Source organism: Podarcis liolepis (assembly GCF_965112155.1).
Source record: "Podarcis liolepis genome assembly, chromosome: 10".
Classification (NCBI taxonomy): Eukaryota; Metazoa; Chordata; class Lepidosauria; order Squamata; family Lacertidae; genus Podarcis; species Podarcis liolepis.
The window spans coordinates 43,784,396-43,800,280 of NC_139562.1; the positions used below are offsets into that span (position 1 = coordinate 43,784,396).

Genomic DNA, 15,885 nt, shown 5'->3' on the forward strand with positions numbered 1-15,885 from the left:
AACAAGTTCTTTAAATATATAAGTCGTAGAAGACTGTCTGTGGAGCCAGTTTGACCTTTGGATGACAAGAGACTCAAAGATGTGTTAAAGGATGATAATGAGATTGCTGAGAAGCTGAACGAATTATGTACGTTTGTCTTCACAATGAAAGATACAGGGCAGAACCGTGTGCCTGAAACTAACTTTGAAGGGAGTCTGAAGAACTGAGACAAATAGTGGTTAGGGCAGATGAGATTCTAGGATTAGTAGGCAAAATAAAAACTAACAAATTGCCTGGTACAGATGGCATCCACCTGATAATTCTCAAAGAATCCAGATGTGAAATTTATCCTGGATTGCCCGCCATAGTTCAGGACTGGAAAGTGGCCTATGTATCATGAATTTATTAATAGGATTGTGGGAGGATTCCTGGAAATTACAGGCCAGTAAGCTTAAATGTCTGTCCTGAGGAAACTAGTGGAAAGTATCGTTAAAGATAAAATAAGCAAATATAGCAACACAAGCCTGGCTGAAGCTATGCAAGGACAAGTTAGTCTCACGAACATATTAGAGTTCTTTGGGAGTATCAACAATCACACAGATAGACATGATCTGGTTGACAAGGGTGTATTTGACTTTCAAAAAGCTTGCAACATGGTATTTCACCAAAGACTTCTGAGTAAGATTAGCAGTCATGAAATAAGAGGAGAGGACCTCCTGTGAGCTTGTGATCGTAGGGGATAACTCAATGGGAATATCAGCCCAGTATGTAGCTGATGTAAAGAAGGCAAATTTCATGCTATGGATCATGAGGAAAGGAATTAAAAATAAAAGACTGATACAACGCTGTTCCACAAATCTGTGGAAGGTGAAAGTGCTATTGTGTTCAAGTCCTGTTTGCAGGCTTCCCATAAGCATCGGTGAGAACAGCATGCTGGACCAAATGGGTCATTGGCCTGATCCAGTAGGCTCTTATGTTCCCAATTACTCCCTCCAAACTAAGGGACACATGATAACAATCACGCAACTGGCAATTGCATTGTTTATTCTTGTTTTTGCTTGTTTAATAAGAAGCAGTGATAGGAGGAGGCTATGGATAATCATTATGGGTAGTGTCAAAGTTAAATCCCCATTCCTGTTTCATTGAACTGAATGCAGATCCCCCTGCAGCTGTTATTTGCTCAACAAAAAGCAATGACATGACTGCAAGTTGTGTGATTCTAGCCACATCTAGTTTGGCCCTAAAGTGTCAGTTTTAATGGTTTTTGGTATTAGTTTGAGGTTTGGCTATTGTAGTTCTGGCAACATACCCAATACAGCTTTATTCTTTAAAAAGTGAAAACGGCTGACCAGTACAACACATACTTGGACCAAGAAACAGATATTTTGCAGCAGCCCAGAAATTCAAACTTCATAAAATTCCAGTGCTGTACACACCAATTATGATACCCTTTGAAGAACTATTATTCCAATCCTTTGCATGACAAAGCTCAATGGGATAATTTGGATTTAAGATAGGTCCCCCCACACACACACATTCAAATACATTGAATTTCAATAGGGACAAATGTGAGGTTCTACACTTAGGTAGGAAGAATCAGCTGCACAAATATTAGCTGGGGGGGGCACCTGGACTGCCAGTAGTACATGTGAAAAGGATCTTAGTAGACTGCAAGCTTAACATGCAGTTAACAGTGTGATGTATCAGCAAAAAAGCAAATGCTATTCTAGGCTACATCTATATAAATATAGTGTCCAGATAACAGGAAGTCATAGTACTTCTCTATTCCGCCATGGTCAGACCACACCTGATGTAGTGTGTCCAGTTCTGGGCACCACAATTTAGGATACTGACAAGCTGAAACATGTGCAGAGGAGGGCAACCAAGATTATCAAGGGTCTGGAAACCAAGCCTTATGAGGAACAGTTGAAGGAGTTGGATATGTTCTATTCTAGAGGAGACTGAGAGGAGCAATGATAGCCATCTTCAAATATCTAAAGGGCTGTCACATGGAGGATGGAGCAAGCTTGTTTTCTCCTGTTCTGGAGGCTAGGACCCGAAACAATAGCTTCAAGTTACAAGAAAGGAGATTTCAACTAACGTTAGCAATAACTGTTAAGAGCTGTTCAACAGACACTCGCAAAAGGTGGGGGACTCTCCTTCTTTGGAGCCATCTGTCAGGGATGCTGTAGTTGAGATTCCTGCAATGCTGGGGGTTGGACTAGATGGGGTCCCTTCCAACTCTACAATTCTATGGTCAATATTTTATAGTCCTGGAACATCTATTTAAAGGGTGCAATCATATACACACTTACCTGGGAACAAGTCTCCATGGGGCTTGCATCTGAGTAGATATGTATAGGATTATGCTGTTAATTTTTGTTTCTCATGAAGGCCAGGTACCCACATGCATAGACCACCCTTCTGTAAGAAAGCCCTCCACCATTATACAGCCAACAAAAGAGATCACCCCAAGAAGATAAAATAGGAAGTGGCAAAGAGGCTTGGCTAGAATATCTTTCTAACTCAGCTCTCATCTTTCTGTATCCATGAAAGTTAGAGGTTTGGGGCTCAATCCAGCCAAAGGTCTTTGATTTCCCACTAAAATACATAGATTTAAATGAAAAGTAACGTGCTTTTTAAGAACAGTAATACTTAGAGCAGAATAAAAGCAACCAGCAAACCATATTCTGTGCACACTGATTTGAGCCATCCTGCTTATATTAGCTCACAATCAATGGAAAGGTCAGAAGCTTGTGATATTCAACTTTTGTGATGAAGTTAGAAATCAATGCTCAGAAACCAATTGCACTGATGGGGAGACCTCCATGTGCAAGAATAACACGGACTTAGACACAGTCTTTCAGTGATTTAAAACTGGTTACTGTAGATCTAATAGGAAAGTAAGCTCAGTATTCAAGAATATTTGAATGCTTTTCTTCATATTCACAGATTCCCTCCCCCCCCCCAAGCAAGAAATTACAAAATGCACCACTGCATCAACACTTTGCTAGGATGTGATCTAAAAAGCCTTGGACCCCCCCCCCCCATTTTAATTAATTCTCATGACATAACAGCTATATAGAATACATATACACCGTGGCCAGATTTTCTAACTTTACGTAATATAAAATATAAGAGAGGGATAGGGAACCTGTAGTCCCCCAGTTATTCTTGGACTACAACTCTGACCATCCCTCCTATTGACCATGCTGGCTGGTTCAAAGCTTCCGTAGAGTTGGAATCCAACAACTAGGGGGCCACCGGTTATCCACCCCCAAGCTTGCACCAAAAGATTTGCCTTCAACAACAAATCTCCCTTAGTCCATAGTGTCCTCATTTTCCCTACCTTCTAGCAATAGCCATTACTTTCTCTGCTTATTACAACTGGATCATTATTTAGGAAGATCTTCTTGTTTCTCTACAGATCCCTTTCTCTTGCCATGGCAGTATTTTTCTTTTGATCTATCATTTAGTCACACTACTCCCTTTGCCTTGGCTCTGATTCCTTTTCCTGGGCTTTTACTCTACAAAGGCTGCAGGAAACAATGAGGATGTCATAAGGCCAAATATACATTACTGCCATACATTTGTCTTGGAGTAGTATCTGAACATCCAGCAAGCTACATGTGGCTCACAAGGCCTTTTGGCTTCACTCCATGAACAAAGAGAGCTCCAGATAATGCTTTGCTATAGGAAAGAGAAACTCCTTAACACTGGAATAGAGTACTATCAAGGGCTTGTTAATGTTATTTCAAATTATAGCTTGCATAAGTGTCTTCCTATAGTTGCCAGTCAGTGAAGAAAAGGGCAGTACGAATCAAGGGCTATACATATTTCTATTTACTTCTTTGACTTCCTATGTTTCTAAATTGCAAACTGCCTCTGGAACAAAATTAAAATAATCAAGGTACACAATTATGGACAGGTTTTGAAGAACAAAGCTCCACAGAAGCAATTGTATATATCTGATCACCCCACACCCACCTAATACTGCCAGTTCTGCAGTTAGCAATGCTGTTGTGTTACTGACTGGCTTGTAGCCAAGCTACCACTTACGACTCTTGTATAAGGTGAAAACTGGCAGTTGCTGTTATTGTGATATTATTATCTAAGCTGTGCCACCCTCCAAAAGGAACGACAAGATAAACTATTTCTTTCCTTTGGTTACTGTGATGATTCAAATCCTGTGTTGAAGGACAGAGAAGAGAGAGAAAATAAGCAACTAAATATGGTGGGAAGTAGAAAAGACTATTGACTTGGTAGGTTATAGTCAAGATTTTCTATACTAGATAGATAATATGGGTGAATATTCATTCCAAAGATTGATGAATGGGTTGTACAAATTGTGAAGAGAAACTATTTCATTTTTGCAAGCTCATTATTTAACAGGTATTTGAAGAAAAAATGTGCACTGCCACAATATTCAGTGGGGGCTTATTCTGTGGTAACTATGTTTAGTATCTAGCTTTTGAAAAGCTCTAGAAGATACCTCACATGAAAAGTAGAACAGATACAAGAGACTACTTTTAAACATAGGCTACCACAGTATTAAAAATTGCTGCAAATGCCATCTTGTTTAATTTTTATGGGATGCTTGTGTGAATAAATAGCACTCTTATGCTGAAAAGACATGGGGGGGGACTGGATCATTACAACTGGATCATTATTTAGGAAGATCTTCTATCTCTACAGATTCTGTTTTGTTTTTCTCTGTTGATTTGATATTTTTCATGATATCAAGCATCGGTAGCTATGTAATTAATTACCATACTTTCTGCATCACACCTAATGAGTATTTTTTGCACACTAAAATCCACACATAAGGGTGATTTATGGATTTTGTCCAAGAACATATGTGAAACTCATTTCATAAACCATTTAAACGTATGGTGATCAGAGGGCTAAATTTGTTGTTAGCTGTTCAACAGTGAATAAATTTTGGAATAATAACAGATTGTGAGAATAAAATCTCTCTAATCGTGTATGTATCATTGACTTAAAATAGGGGAGCATTTAATTTGTATAATCATTTGCAACTCAAAAAGAGGCTCAATGTCCAAATCGTAACTGAGACAATCTAAGTGCTGACATAACTGACCTACACCATGGAAAGGTGACAGTTAGTCACAGGCTGATCATATAGATCGTTTACGTTCTTCTTTCCACCTTATGTTGCTGTTGTGACACTGATTGTCATAGTCTTTGTGCTTTTGCATAATGCCCATCTTCGATGTAACAGAAATTCACACACAAACATGGACACCTTAAGTAAGCATGCTAGAATACAGGCAGGAACCATACAACCATGCACAAATATTCTGAGGGTCTCCCCCCAAAAAACTGACATTAACATTTACATGCACCACTTAATATCACATTTGGCCATGGTACAGTGGGGACTTGGTTTTGTAAGCATTCATGACCTTTTCTCTCTGTCATAGTTCTTTCTTTCCCTTGCCTTTTAGTTTTGAGGAGATTGGTGCAAAAATATAATATATCTATATATTCTTTCCATTTTAACCAGTCTTCATTGTGCTTCCAGTCAAAAGTTCTTGGAATGTCACACTGTGCTTCTCCTCCGGGCTGCACAATTTGGTGCTAAGTTTTGGTCAGAAACACTGATTAGTGTGCCAGTGATTTTCTCAGCCACTGAAATAATTCTTCTTTATAAAGCATTTGCCACCGGACATTGGCTTCCACTGTTTCCACAGCTCGTGAGAAAGAGGCAGCAGATCCCTCCTCGTAGGTCTTTATAAAGTTCTTTAGCTGAAATGCAATTTTCACAGGTTAATTTGGACTTGAATAGATGTGCATATTTTCTTTTCTTCCAAAGCATATGAACAAGTTGGATATTGACGACAAAGCTCTACATTTGAAATAAGTTCTTGTAATATTTTACAGGGAGATTTATTACAAAATGCAATAAGGCAACAGACTGCATCAATTAGGTGTGATGCAATTGCTTCAAATTGTGCTGGAAGATATTGATGCGCCAATGCCTGATTATATTAACATCACTTCCTCCGTCTCTCCTGTAGCCCAGCTGCTTTATGTTGCAGACAGCTGGGCTCTTCTCAAGTTTTACTCCTACATAAGAAACTAAATACAGAAAATTGGAAACACTCCTAATGTAACTTAGAAGCTAAAGTTAAACTAAAAGGCTCTTCTCTGAAGAGCCCCAGTTTATCAACCATTATAAAAGATGTGCTCAATTAGGCTAGTAAAACATCCTTAATTCTTTATTGTAAATGGCTGGGTGTTTATGCACCAATTTGAGGGGCTGCTTGACACTATTATAAGCACCATTTTTTAGAGGTTATAATCCCATGCCAATTTACTCTAAGCAAACTTAGGAGGCATGCCTGAACTAATGCCAAGAGGCCCCATACCACCTACTCACGTAGGCTTTTGTTGTTAGGTAGTCCTTGGGAAAAGGTTCCCACTGAACTCAGTAGATTTACTTTTGAGTAGAAACACAAAGGATTTGGGGGGGAGATGTTCTGACAAGGCTGCCTTTCCCTTAAATGAAACTCTAGTGCAGCCATTCTGTAAACACACCATTATAAGGTGCCGAGGAAGCCGAGATAGGCATCATTACATGGGAAAACGCTATGGCTACTGTATGTAGTCTGGCTACTTTCAGGTATGTAAGACTTTAGACATCAAAATGAACATGAATACAAAATAACTTCAAGCACCGAACTGCATAATATTTACCTCATTTAGTTCACTCTCTGTGTTGAGAAATTCTGTGACTCCACTGATAAGCTTTGAATTCATAAATAATGCTTCCCCATATCTTCAACACCAGGTCAAAAATGCAAATATGAAATAGATTGAACAACAATGCCGTGATTATTTACATGTTAAAATATATCTATTACATTTAAGTTTTATTATGACAGTTACAGTTTTTCCTGAGGTTTCTGGTCCATATCCATAAAAGCAGAGAATAGCCAGGCTAGGTCATATCCTTAAGGCTAAAACCTAACATTTACATCAGCATAATGTTTTTTTTCCCCTTGTCACTAAACTTATTAAATGCTTTCTGTTGAGCATATGAATCCACTAAATCTGAATTCATCATAACAGAATATACCTACTAAACTCCATTCAAAGCAATTTGGCTCACTGAAAAAATATGAAATAAATAATTTCCTCTGGTCTATGATATGCAGCATAGCCAGCCAATCACATTGGGTCAAGAACCTGCTTACTAAGGGCAGAACTAAAAATAGGAAGTTAGAGGAAGACCAGCTGATATTCAAACTACAGACTTTCTGGCTGGTTTGTAACTTCTTTGCATAATACATGCTGGTATTAACAGCCTAAAGGCGAGGGAACTCACCAACATTTATATGACTGTTTAGGTAGGGCCTTTCCCACCATAAACTAACACTTATTGGATCTGACTGGCTATATCCACTCTTTTGCTTAAAAATGGAAGACACAACCACTCTAAGTTTAATTGTTTAAGTTACATGGCAATTACATAGCAATGACTCTGTACTCTAAGTGGAAAAGATAAGACTCCTTCATTCCCATTCTCAAGTGAATTATGTCATGATACTTTTTCCCCTATGCAATACTGATGCTTTTAATTCTGCTTTTGTTGTATCATAGGTATTCTGGGCATTTCCCTGCTCTTGTGATGGTGAGGTAGCCTCCTCTCCAAGGGCATAGTAAGTTTTGCCCCCTGCCTCTGGCATACGCACAGGGAACAAGCCAGGTTGTCATGGGAAATGGGTGATCTGAACATACCTCCCATATCTCCATCCAACATGATCCGCTCCACTTACTCATGGAACACAAGCTGGGAAACCACCTATCTATCACAATGACTTGGTGTACTGAGTACCTATGCCAGTATAGCAAGGAGGAAGAGGATAAACAGGGCTCTATGACCTGTCAGTGGGTCACTAAGGATATCATTTGCGTAAGTGTGTTACAAAGGATCATGCTCTTTGTCACAGCTTGCCGTTTCTCTTTTACATTATCTGTTGCCTCAAGGATTCTAGTTCTAAATTCACTTTTAAGTTACCGTATTTTTTGCACCATAACACTCACTTTTTTCCTCCTAGAAAGTAAGGGTAAATGTCTGTGCGTGTTATGGAGCGAATGCCTACGGATGGTGGGGGGGATCTGCTGCAGTTGTGAGCAGAGGATCCATGGTTCTGCTTCCTTCCCTCCTCCGTGGCTTGCTTTGAAACAGCAAAGCGGGAGAAGAGCCGCTGAGTGGGGAGCAGAGAGGGACAGAGAGCCTGCTTGCTTTAAAGGAGCAAAGCAGGAGAGGAGAGGAGCCGCTTACACAAGTGTAAGCGGCTCCTGTCCAGTTGGCTCCTTTAAAGCAACCATGCTCTCTGTCCCTCTCTCCTCCCCACTCAGCTCGCTAAATAGCAGCAAAGTTTTTCAGCTCGCTAAGCCAGGGAGGTGGGAGAGAAGCAGAGCCTGCTTGCTTCAAAGGAGCAAAGCGGGAGAGGAAAGGAGCCTTCTCCTCTTAGACCCCTCTTCTGCATTATTAGCAGCATCCTTCTCCACCCACCCCACGCGTGTTCCTTCTCCCCTTAAACCCCTTGCCTGCATTATTAGCAGCATCCTTTTTTTTGCACTGGGCTACCCCAAACTCACTGTCAGATCACATGTCTGTGGCCACAGCATGAACCACAAAAATCATACATCCACGGTTTCGTTTAGATTTTTTTTTCTTGTTTTCCTCCTCTAAAAACTATGTGCGTGTTATGGTCGGGTGCGTGTTATAGAGCGAAAAATACGGTATGTTGTTCTCTCCCCCCCCCCCCATGTTTGTCCTATACATTGCTGGAATGTTAAGAAGTATTTTCCAGCCCACCCTTACCAAAATAAACAATTTTGATTTGTAATTTGTTGGCTATTTGTTTGTTAGAGAGTGTCATAGATTCATAGGATATTGCAAAAGAAAAGAACTAAAACAAAATCAATATCAGGTCCCCTGGGTATTATGCTAACATCTAACATACTTCTTGCAAAACACTGGATACCAAGAGCTGTATCAGCAAAGAAAGAACAGATATTAGATTGGGATATTACCACAATAGTGAAGTTGACAGCTCATAACTTTTAAAAAGTAAAATAAAGCTGGATGGTATCAAAAACAATAACTCAGTTCAGATGACTCTCCAAAACCATGACTTGGGAAATTATGAATAAATTGCTGTGAGCATTGGACTTGGCACATTTTCTTTTCTCTTTCCCCTCATTTGCAGGTAAAGAAAAGCAATTAGGGGTTGTATCCAACTGAGTTCTACTTAGTGTAGACACTGTAATCAATAGACTTAGATTAGTAATGGCAATTAATTTCAGTATGTTTATTCCTACTCTTGAGTTGGAGATAACTCTTATAGAGTTGGATACAACAATTTATAGAGTTGTATTGAACTAAGTACTCAGTACTCAGAATTGGATACAACTCTGAGTGCTGAGTACTTAGTTCAATACAACTCAAAGTTCCTGCTTCTTCTCTGCTGTTGCTTCGCTATTTATCTGAATACGGTAAACTTAATGCAGCCAGCGGGTCCCTGGTAATAAACTTCATAAAATGAATGAATAAATTGTATTAAATGAAAAATCTGATACCTGAAAAGAAGACATTTCATAAAATTTATGGGCTAGATCCAGACTTAAGTTAATGGAACTCGGTTCCCACGGATGTCACTATGCAGTCATTATAATTTCTTCCCATTGAAAGGAAAGGAGAAAGTTCAGCTAATTTAGGCTGCAATCCTAAATAATGCCTGGGAGCATTCCACCTGGCTGTACTTTCAATGGGCAATGGGGATTTCTGTTGCAACACAGCCCCCTCTGCTTGTAGAGCTGAACATATCTGAGTGGAGGAAACCTCCACCACATCCTAACCCTCTCCAGCATGGAGGTTTGAGGGTTAGAATTGCTCTGTTAGTCTGGATCCAACTCTAAATAACATATATGCAAACTAAACTGTACTGTATTAGTACTGGTAATGAAAACTGCAATGTATTTTAACTGTCATTATAAGTAATAAATGACAACTTTGCTAATGCATTGAGAGGGGATGGTCACAGATTTCTCCCCAGACTCAACTCTCACTACAGCAGGTGGGAAGATGGGTGTGTTTGTTTGTTAACTTCCCCATGCACAAGAGGCTTAGATCCAAAACGCTTACTTACGCATGTGTATAACATGTACTATTGTTAAGATAAAATAAATACTAAACTAAATATTTGAAACAATGAAGAAGCAAATGGCTGTCAGAAAGATGCGGCCAGTACTCTCACTTGTTTTGTATTGATAGGCATATATTTTACCTTGCATTCAATATTTTCCATTTTTCTCTAAAAAACTTCCAAGCAAGATCTCTTCCATGTGGATTTCTAGCTACATGGATTATGACATCAATTGCATCCTGATCCAGGACAACTTCTGAATTGAGAGACAGGTTAAGAAGCCTTGAATAATAAGAAAAGGGAAGAGAAATGGTTAGTTGTCGCCAGCATAAATACTAAAATATCGAGCTATTAGACATCCTGGCTTTCCCAATGAAGGTTAGAAATTGCTACATGATTTTGAAATTCATTGCAGAAGCTTTCCTGGACTTTTGTTTTATAAAGTACAGAAAAGAAGTAAAACTTTGTGTGATAAAAAAGGGGTTTGTTCCACTATTGGTCTATGGCAAATATTTGATAAAACCTGAAACTGAATTGCTTCATTTTAGATGTCATCCTAAATGCTACTCTGAGATTATGCTTACCCAAAATTTAAGTGAGATTTGCAATCATTTTCAAGTAAACTTGGAATGTATGATTTGGAAGAAATGCTATCCACATAACACAAATATTTCTTGAAAATCTGCAAAAAGGAGATATCAATTTTGATTATTAGGAAAAAGCTTTAAATATGTCCTGAGTGTTTCTTGTGCCATGAGCAGATCTGAAATACTATTATTTGTATTGCTCTGTTTTTTCTTCTATGCTATATGCTATTCTCTTGGAACTAATGAAGTAATAACTAATCTGAAGAAGAAAAACCACTAAAACACACACAAACACTTCCACAAGAGAGATTTAAAAATGCTTAAATTTGTGGAAGAATGAACAAAGTGATACTATGACTAATATTCCTATTTTTAATTAATTAATTTTCTATACCACCTTTCGTCCTACATGGCAGTTTACAATATAAAAACACACAAATACATACCATAGCAAGTGAAAGCAATACCCCACCCCCAGTTTAAAAGGCCATAGATTGTTTAATTAGCCAAAGGCTTGAGAGAAAAAGAAAGCGTTTGCTTGGTGCCTAAAGATATGTAACAAAGATGCCAGGGGAAACCATTCCACAAGTAGGGAGCCACTGCAGAAAAGGTCCATTCTTGTGTTGCTGCCCTCCAGACTTCTCACAGAGGAGGCCCACGAAGAAGCACATCCAACAATGATTGCAGGGTACAGATTGGTCCATATGGGGAGAGGTAGTCCTTAAGGTAATGGGATCCTGGGCTGTTTAAGGTTTTATAGGTCAAAACCAGCACTCTGAATTGGGCTTGGAAACTAATTGGCAGCCAGTGCAGTCAGACCAGGATTGGCATTGTATGTTCAAACTGTATTGCCCCACCCCTGTGAGCAACTTAGCTGGAGAATTCTGCACCAGCTGAAGTTTCCAAACTGTCTTCAGAGGCAGCCCCATGTATAACATGTTGCAGTAATCTAACCTACAGGAAACCATAGCATAGATGACAGAAGTTTAGGTTGTCCCTGTCCCGACAGGGGCGCAACTGGGCCACCAGCTGAAGCTGATATTCCTCTGTGCCTCTCCCAACAAAAATCACCAGGCATCAAAGCAGTTTCTGAGCCAAAACCGGGCCTAAACCTTGATTGATATGCATCTAGAAAATTAGTTTCCTCCAAGAGCACCTAGATCAGATCTGTGACCACCCACTCTAGAACCTTGCCAAAGAAGAGGAGACAACTGGCCAGTAATTACTTAGATTTTCCAAATCCAGGGAGTATTTACTGAGAAGTGGTTTTACCACTGCCTCCTTCAAGCAGGCAGGGGCCACCTCCTCTTGCAAGGAAGCATCAGTCACCTCCCTGGCCCAGCCAGCTGTCCCCTCCTTGCTAGTTTTTATGAGCCAACAGGGGCAAGAATCCAGAGTGCAAGTGGTGGCCTTGACCTATCCAAGCACCTTGTCCACATCTTGAGCCTTACTAACGGAAATTCAACCAACATAACAGGCCTGGACAGTGCTCAGGACACCTCTCGAGATTCATCTGCTGTAACAGCAGAATCAAGGTCCAGGCAGATGCAAGTGATTTTATCCTCAAAATACTTTGCAAACAAGTCACAGCAAGCTATCGTTGGTTCTGTCACCTCCTTCGGAACAGAATGTAAAAGGCCCGCACTACCTGGATGGCCCAATGAGAAAGTAAGGGAGGCAGCAAATTATGCCTTCTTTGCTGTCTTCACTGCCACTAGCTAGGCTTGATAATGAGCCCTCATCACTGTTTGACTGCATTTGATTGGAGTTTTCCTTCACTTGCATTTGAGCAGTCTCCCATCTTGTTTCCTCACCCTCAGCTCTGGCGCATACCAAGGGGCAAGATGGGCTCCACAAAGCTGGAGAAGGTGATCAGGAGTGATCATGTCAACAACAAGCTTGAGGGGGGGGGCGGAACTGGAAATGTTAACTAAATTAGCATACCTGTTTAACAAATTTCTGTCATCGCTACAAGTTAAAGCTTCTAACAATATTTTCTTCTCCGATACTGCCGTAGTAGAGTGGAATTTCATCCAGATGAATTCCCATACATCTTCATCCATCAGTGAAACTCCTGTGCAGTAGACGATGTCTCTTACATTAAGAGGTATTCTTTAAAAAAAAAGAAGGGTGAAAAAACCATATCCTAGTAATATATTAATAAGATGTTCCAACAAATGAATATACATCTTAAAGCTATATTGGTCATGTGACACAAGTGGACTGGGCAGGTTAAAATTATGTTTTTGTGATTTGACTTCCCTATGCTTTAAAATGGGGAAAGGGTAAGGGAATATAACTTATGACCCTTATGTTGATTCCCTGACTTAAAATACCCTCCCCGAGCTATAAACTGCAGGGGGGGCAGGGAAGTACGGGCAAAATTTTTGTACCTGTAGGAAATATAACAAGGAAAACTTGAACCAAACCAAATTAAAATTTGGGCAGGTATAATCTGTGTTAACAGGCAGAAAATCTCCTCCTGCCTGCTGCTAAGGGCCAAACCACCCCAGAGAAACTCCCTCATGCAAGGTATCGTGAAGGGAGGCAAAGCCATCTTCCCATAAAGGGAAGCTGCAGATACGTGTCCTGATAGGTACGTGTCCCACCCCTGTTCAGCGTTCAACAGGTGGCACCTGCCAGGCCCCAAGAGCACCAAACCAAACAGCCCTGCAAAGTGGTCGAGAATAAAAGCTGGTTAGTGGGGTGCCCTCCACCCAACATAACTCAGGGTGCTGACCATTATCTGCTTCCACGAAATGACAAACCAACCAAATAGCCAAATTAAGCCCTAACCCACCATAAGCTAATCAAATTCAGAGCAGACTGAAGTGGATTAAAAAAGGGACCCCCAAATTAGGATGTTCCCTACTCAGCTCCATTTTGGCAACTGGCTAAGCCCACTTTGCTCAAGAGGAGGAGAGCATGATGCCACTGTGAGTCAGAGAAGGAAGTCTCAGGTGAGGAGCAAGCTATTTATGCAAGCTCCCACTCCTATTTCAGGCCAAGTGTGAAGGAGAAACCCCCCCCCCCTTCTACTCCCAAGGAAAGCCAGTGAAACATCCTTCCTCAGTGGGGTGGAGTATTCCCACCTGAAGATAGGGATCAACTTTATAGTTGGGGGTGGGTAAGCTGCAATATGTTGCTGTCTACTTCACAGGATCCCTGACCTGGACTTGCAACAACAAAAAATAGACAGAGGATTTGGAAGAATAATTCATCACCTGTCTACCTCATACCTGCACAACCTCCTTAGAAGCATTTGGCTGAATGGCGTAAACTGAGGAAATCATAGGCTTCAATGCTCATATCAGTCCAATACAAAATTTCGATGAAAAAATGATTACCGTCCTGGTCCCAATTTCAAATATGTCTTATTCTTAAACATTTATATTTATTAGTGTAAAACTTTTTTTCCATACTTGAAGCCATAGTTAGGGTTGTATCGTCAAGTGGCAGCAGACAACTATCACTTACATTTTTATTTAAAATTATCTTTTTTATCATTTAGGTGGCTTTCAAAAGGCTTTCCCTACTAGTAGGGCTGTAAGCCAACAAGACATCTGCAAAAAGAAAAATAGAGGCAATTCTTTTCAAGCTGATTGTCTCATTAGCTTTGCACACTGACCAAATGCTGGGATACAATCAGCAGTATACATGAGCAGAACAGTGCACCATCTGAAAATATTTATCACTTCCTACAATAAGAAGGTGCTTATCTCTTGCCTCCTAAAGTTTATTTCTATGAAAATTCAGTCTATCTATCATCCTCCATGTATCCTTTGCTCAGTGGTGATTACTCTTCAGTAGATATGTATAGGATTGCACTATACATTTACAAATCCACTTCACATCTATTTCAACTATACTTCAAAGTGCATTGAGTGCAATTTTGTTGAATTATTAGTGGACAATTACAAAAAAAATACATGCATGCATAAAACAAATACATAAAACAACGAACACCCACATCAAAATTGGTTAATATCTAAAAAGAGCAGAATCACAAATATAATAAAGCAACAATCCCCCCCCCCCAAATTTTATCTGTAATAACAGTTGCTGCAGGACTTGCTGGATTAAGCCAAAGGCCAATCTAGTTTAGCATCATGCTTTGCACATTGCCAACCATGTGTTTGGGGAGCCAGGAAGCAGGATACAACCTCATGGCACCCTCACATTTGTGATCCCCAGCAACTGGAATCCACAGGCATATGGATTCCATACCTAAACAACAAGGAGTTTACCAGCTCATGGATGAAAATTACGGTTAGAAAAGTCACTTGATTGGTATGCCACCTTCTCTCCTGTACCATCTGGGCTATGATACTGCCCTTGAATCTGTAAGGCAAAGGCTCTGCGACATATCACATAGTGATCTCCGATCTCAATCTCATGTTATCTGTGGCCCATTAGCAGTAGGAATCCACTATGGGTTTGAGTTTCAGACAGCTGCATATCTTAGAAATTTGTCTGTACCAACATATCGGTGTCTTTTCACCAAAGCCAGATTAAATGTATTCCCTTCAGAAGTGTTAAACAGCAGACTGAGAGGTATCCCTTATCAAAATAGGATCTGCGTGTGCTCTCAGGACGTCGACTGCATGTGGCATATTTTATTGCATTGCAGACAATATGATCAAGCTAAGGAACTATTGACTAAACCACTATTGTCAAATCAACTGGGTCAGTCCAAAGCCTACTATATCAATTATCTTCTGGACGACAAGTCCAGTGATATCACAGTGGCCACGGCAAAGTTTCTTTCAGTAGTCGTACAAATCAAAGATCAACAGGCTCATGACTAAACAAATAACGCTTCAGAATCTGTATTTTATACTGAATCCATGTTATGGGTCATTGGACCGCAAGAAAGATGATGATGATTGTGGGAAAATGATTGCTTGTACATGAGAGCATGAGCAAAGTTCTTATTGTTACAGGGTGATTTCATAGCTAGAAGCATCCTTGGAGCATGAATAGCGCGTGAACAGCTCGTGCTGTCCCATATGATTGGCTAACGCAGCATGGCCTGATCGCTCGCATGGTCTAGTACGAAGGTCTTTATCTGCTGGCTAGAACAAATTGCTTGGCTTGTATTTTTTGTATCTTTCTAGTTCACACAATAAAAGCTGTG

The 15,885-nt window shown here is 40.1% G+C and overlaps 1 protein-coding gene across 1 annotated transcript in view; it reads right to left on the bottom strand.

The window, feature by feature from the left end:
• Positions 1–4,538: 4,538 nt before the first annotated feature.
• The window catches only part of TRHDE (thyrotropin releasing hormone degrading enzyme), a 222,273-nt gene continuing 210,926 nt past the window's right edge, over positions 4,539–15,885 (bottom strand). Inside the window, exons 16-19 of the mRNA XM_083463123.1 lie at positions 12,693–12,860; positions 10,303–10,443; positions 6,701–6,782; positions 4,539–5,749 (exon numbers count right to left, since the gene is read on the bottom strand). Coding sequence (XP_083319249.1) covers positions 5,606–5,749; positions 6,701–6,782; positions 10,303–10,443; positions 12,693–12,860 — 535 coding nt within the window. The 3' untranslated portion in view covers positions 4,539–5,605. The remainder of the gene's footprint in view (positions 5,750–6,700; positions 6,783–10,302; positions 10,444–12,692; positions 12,861–15,885) is intronic.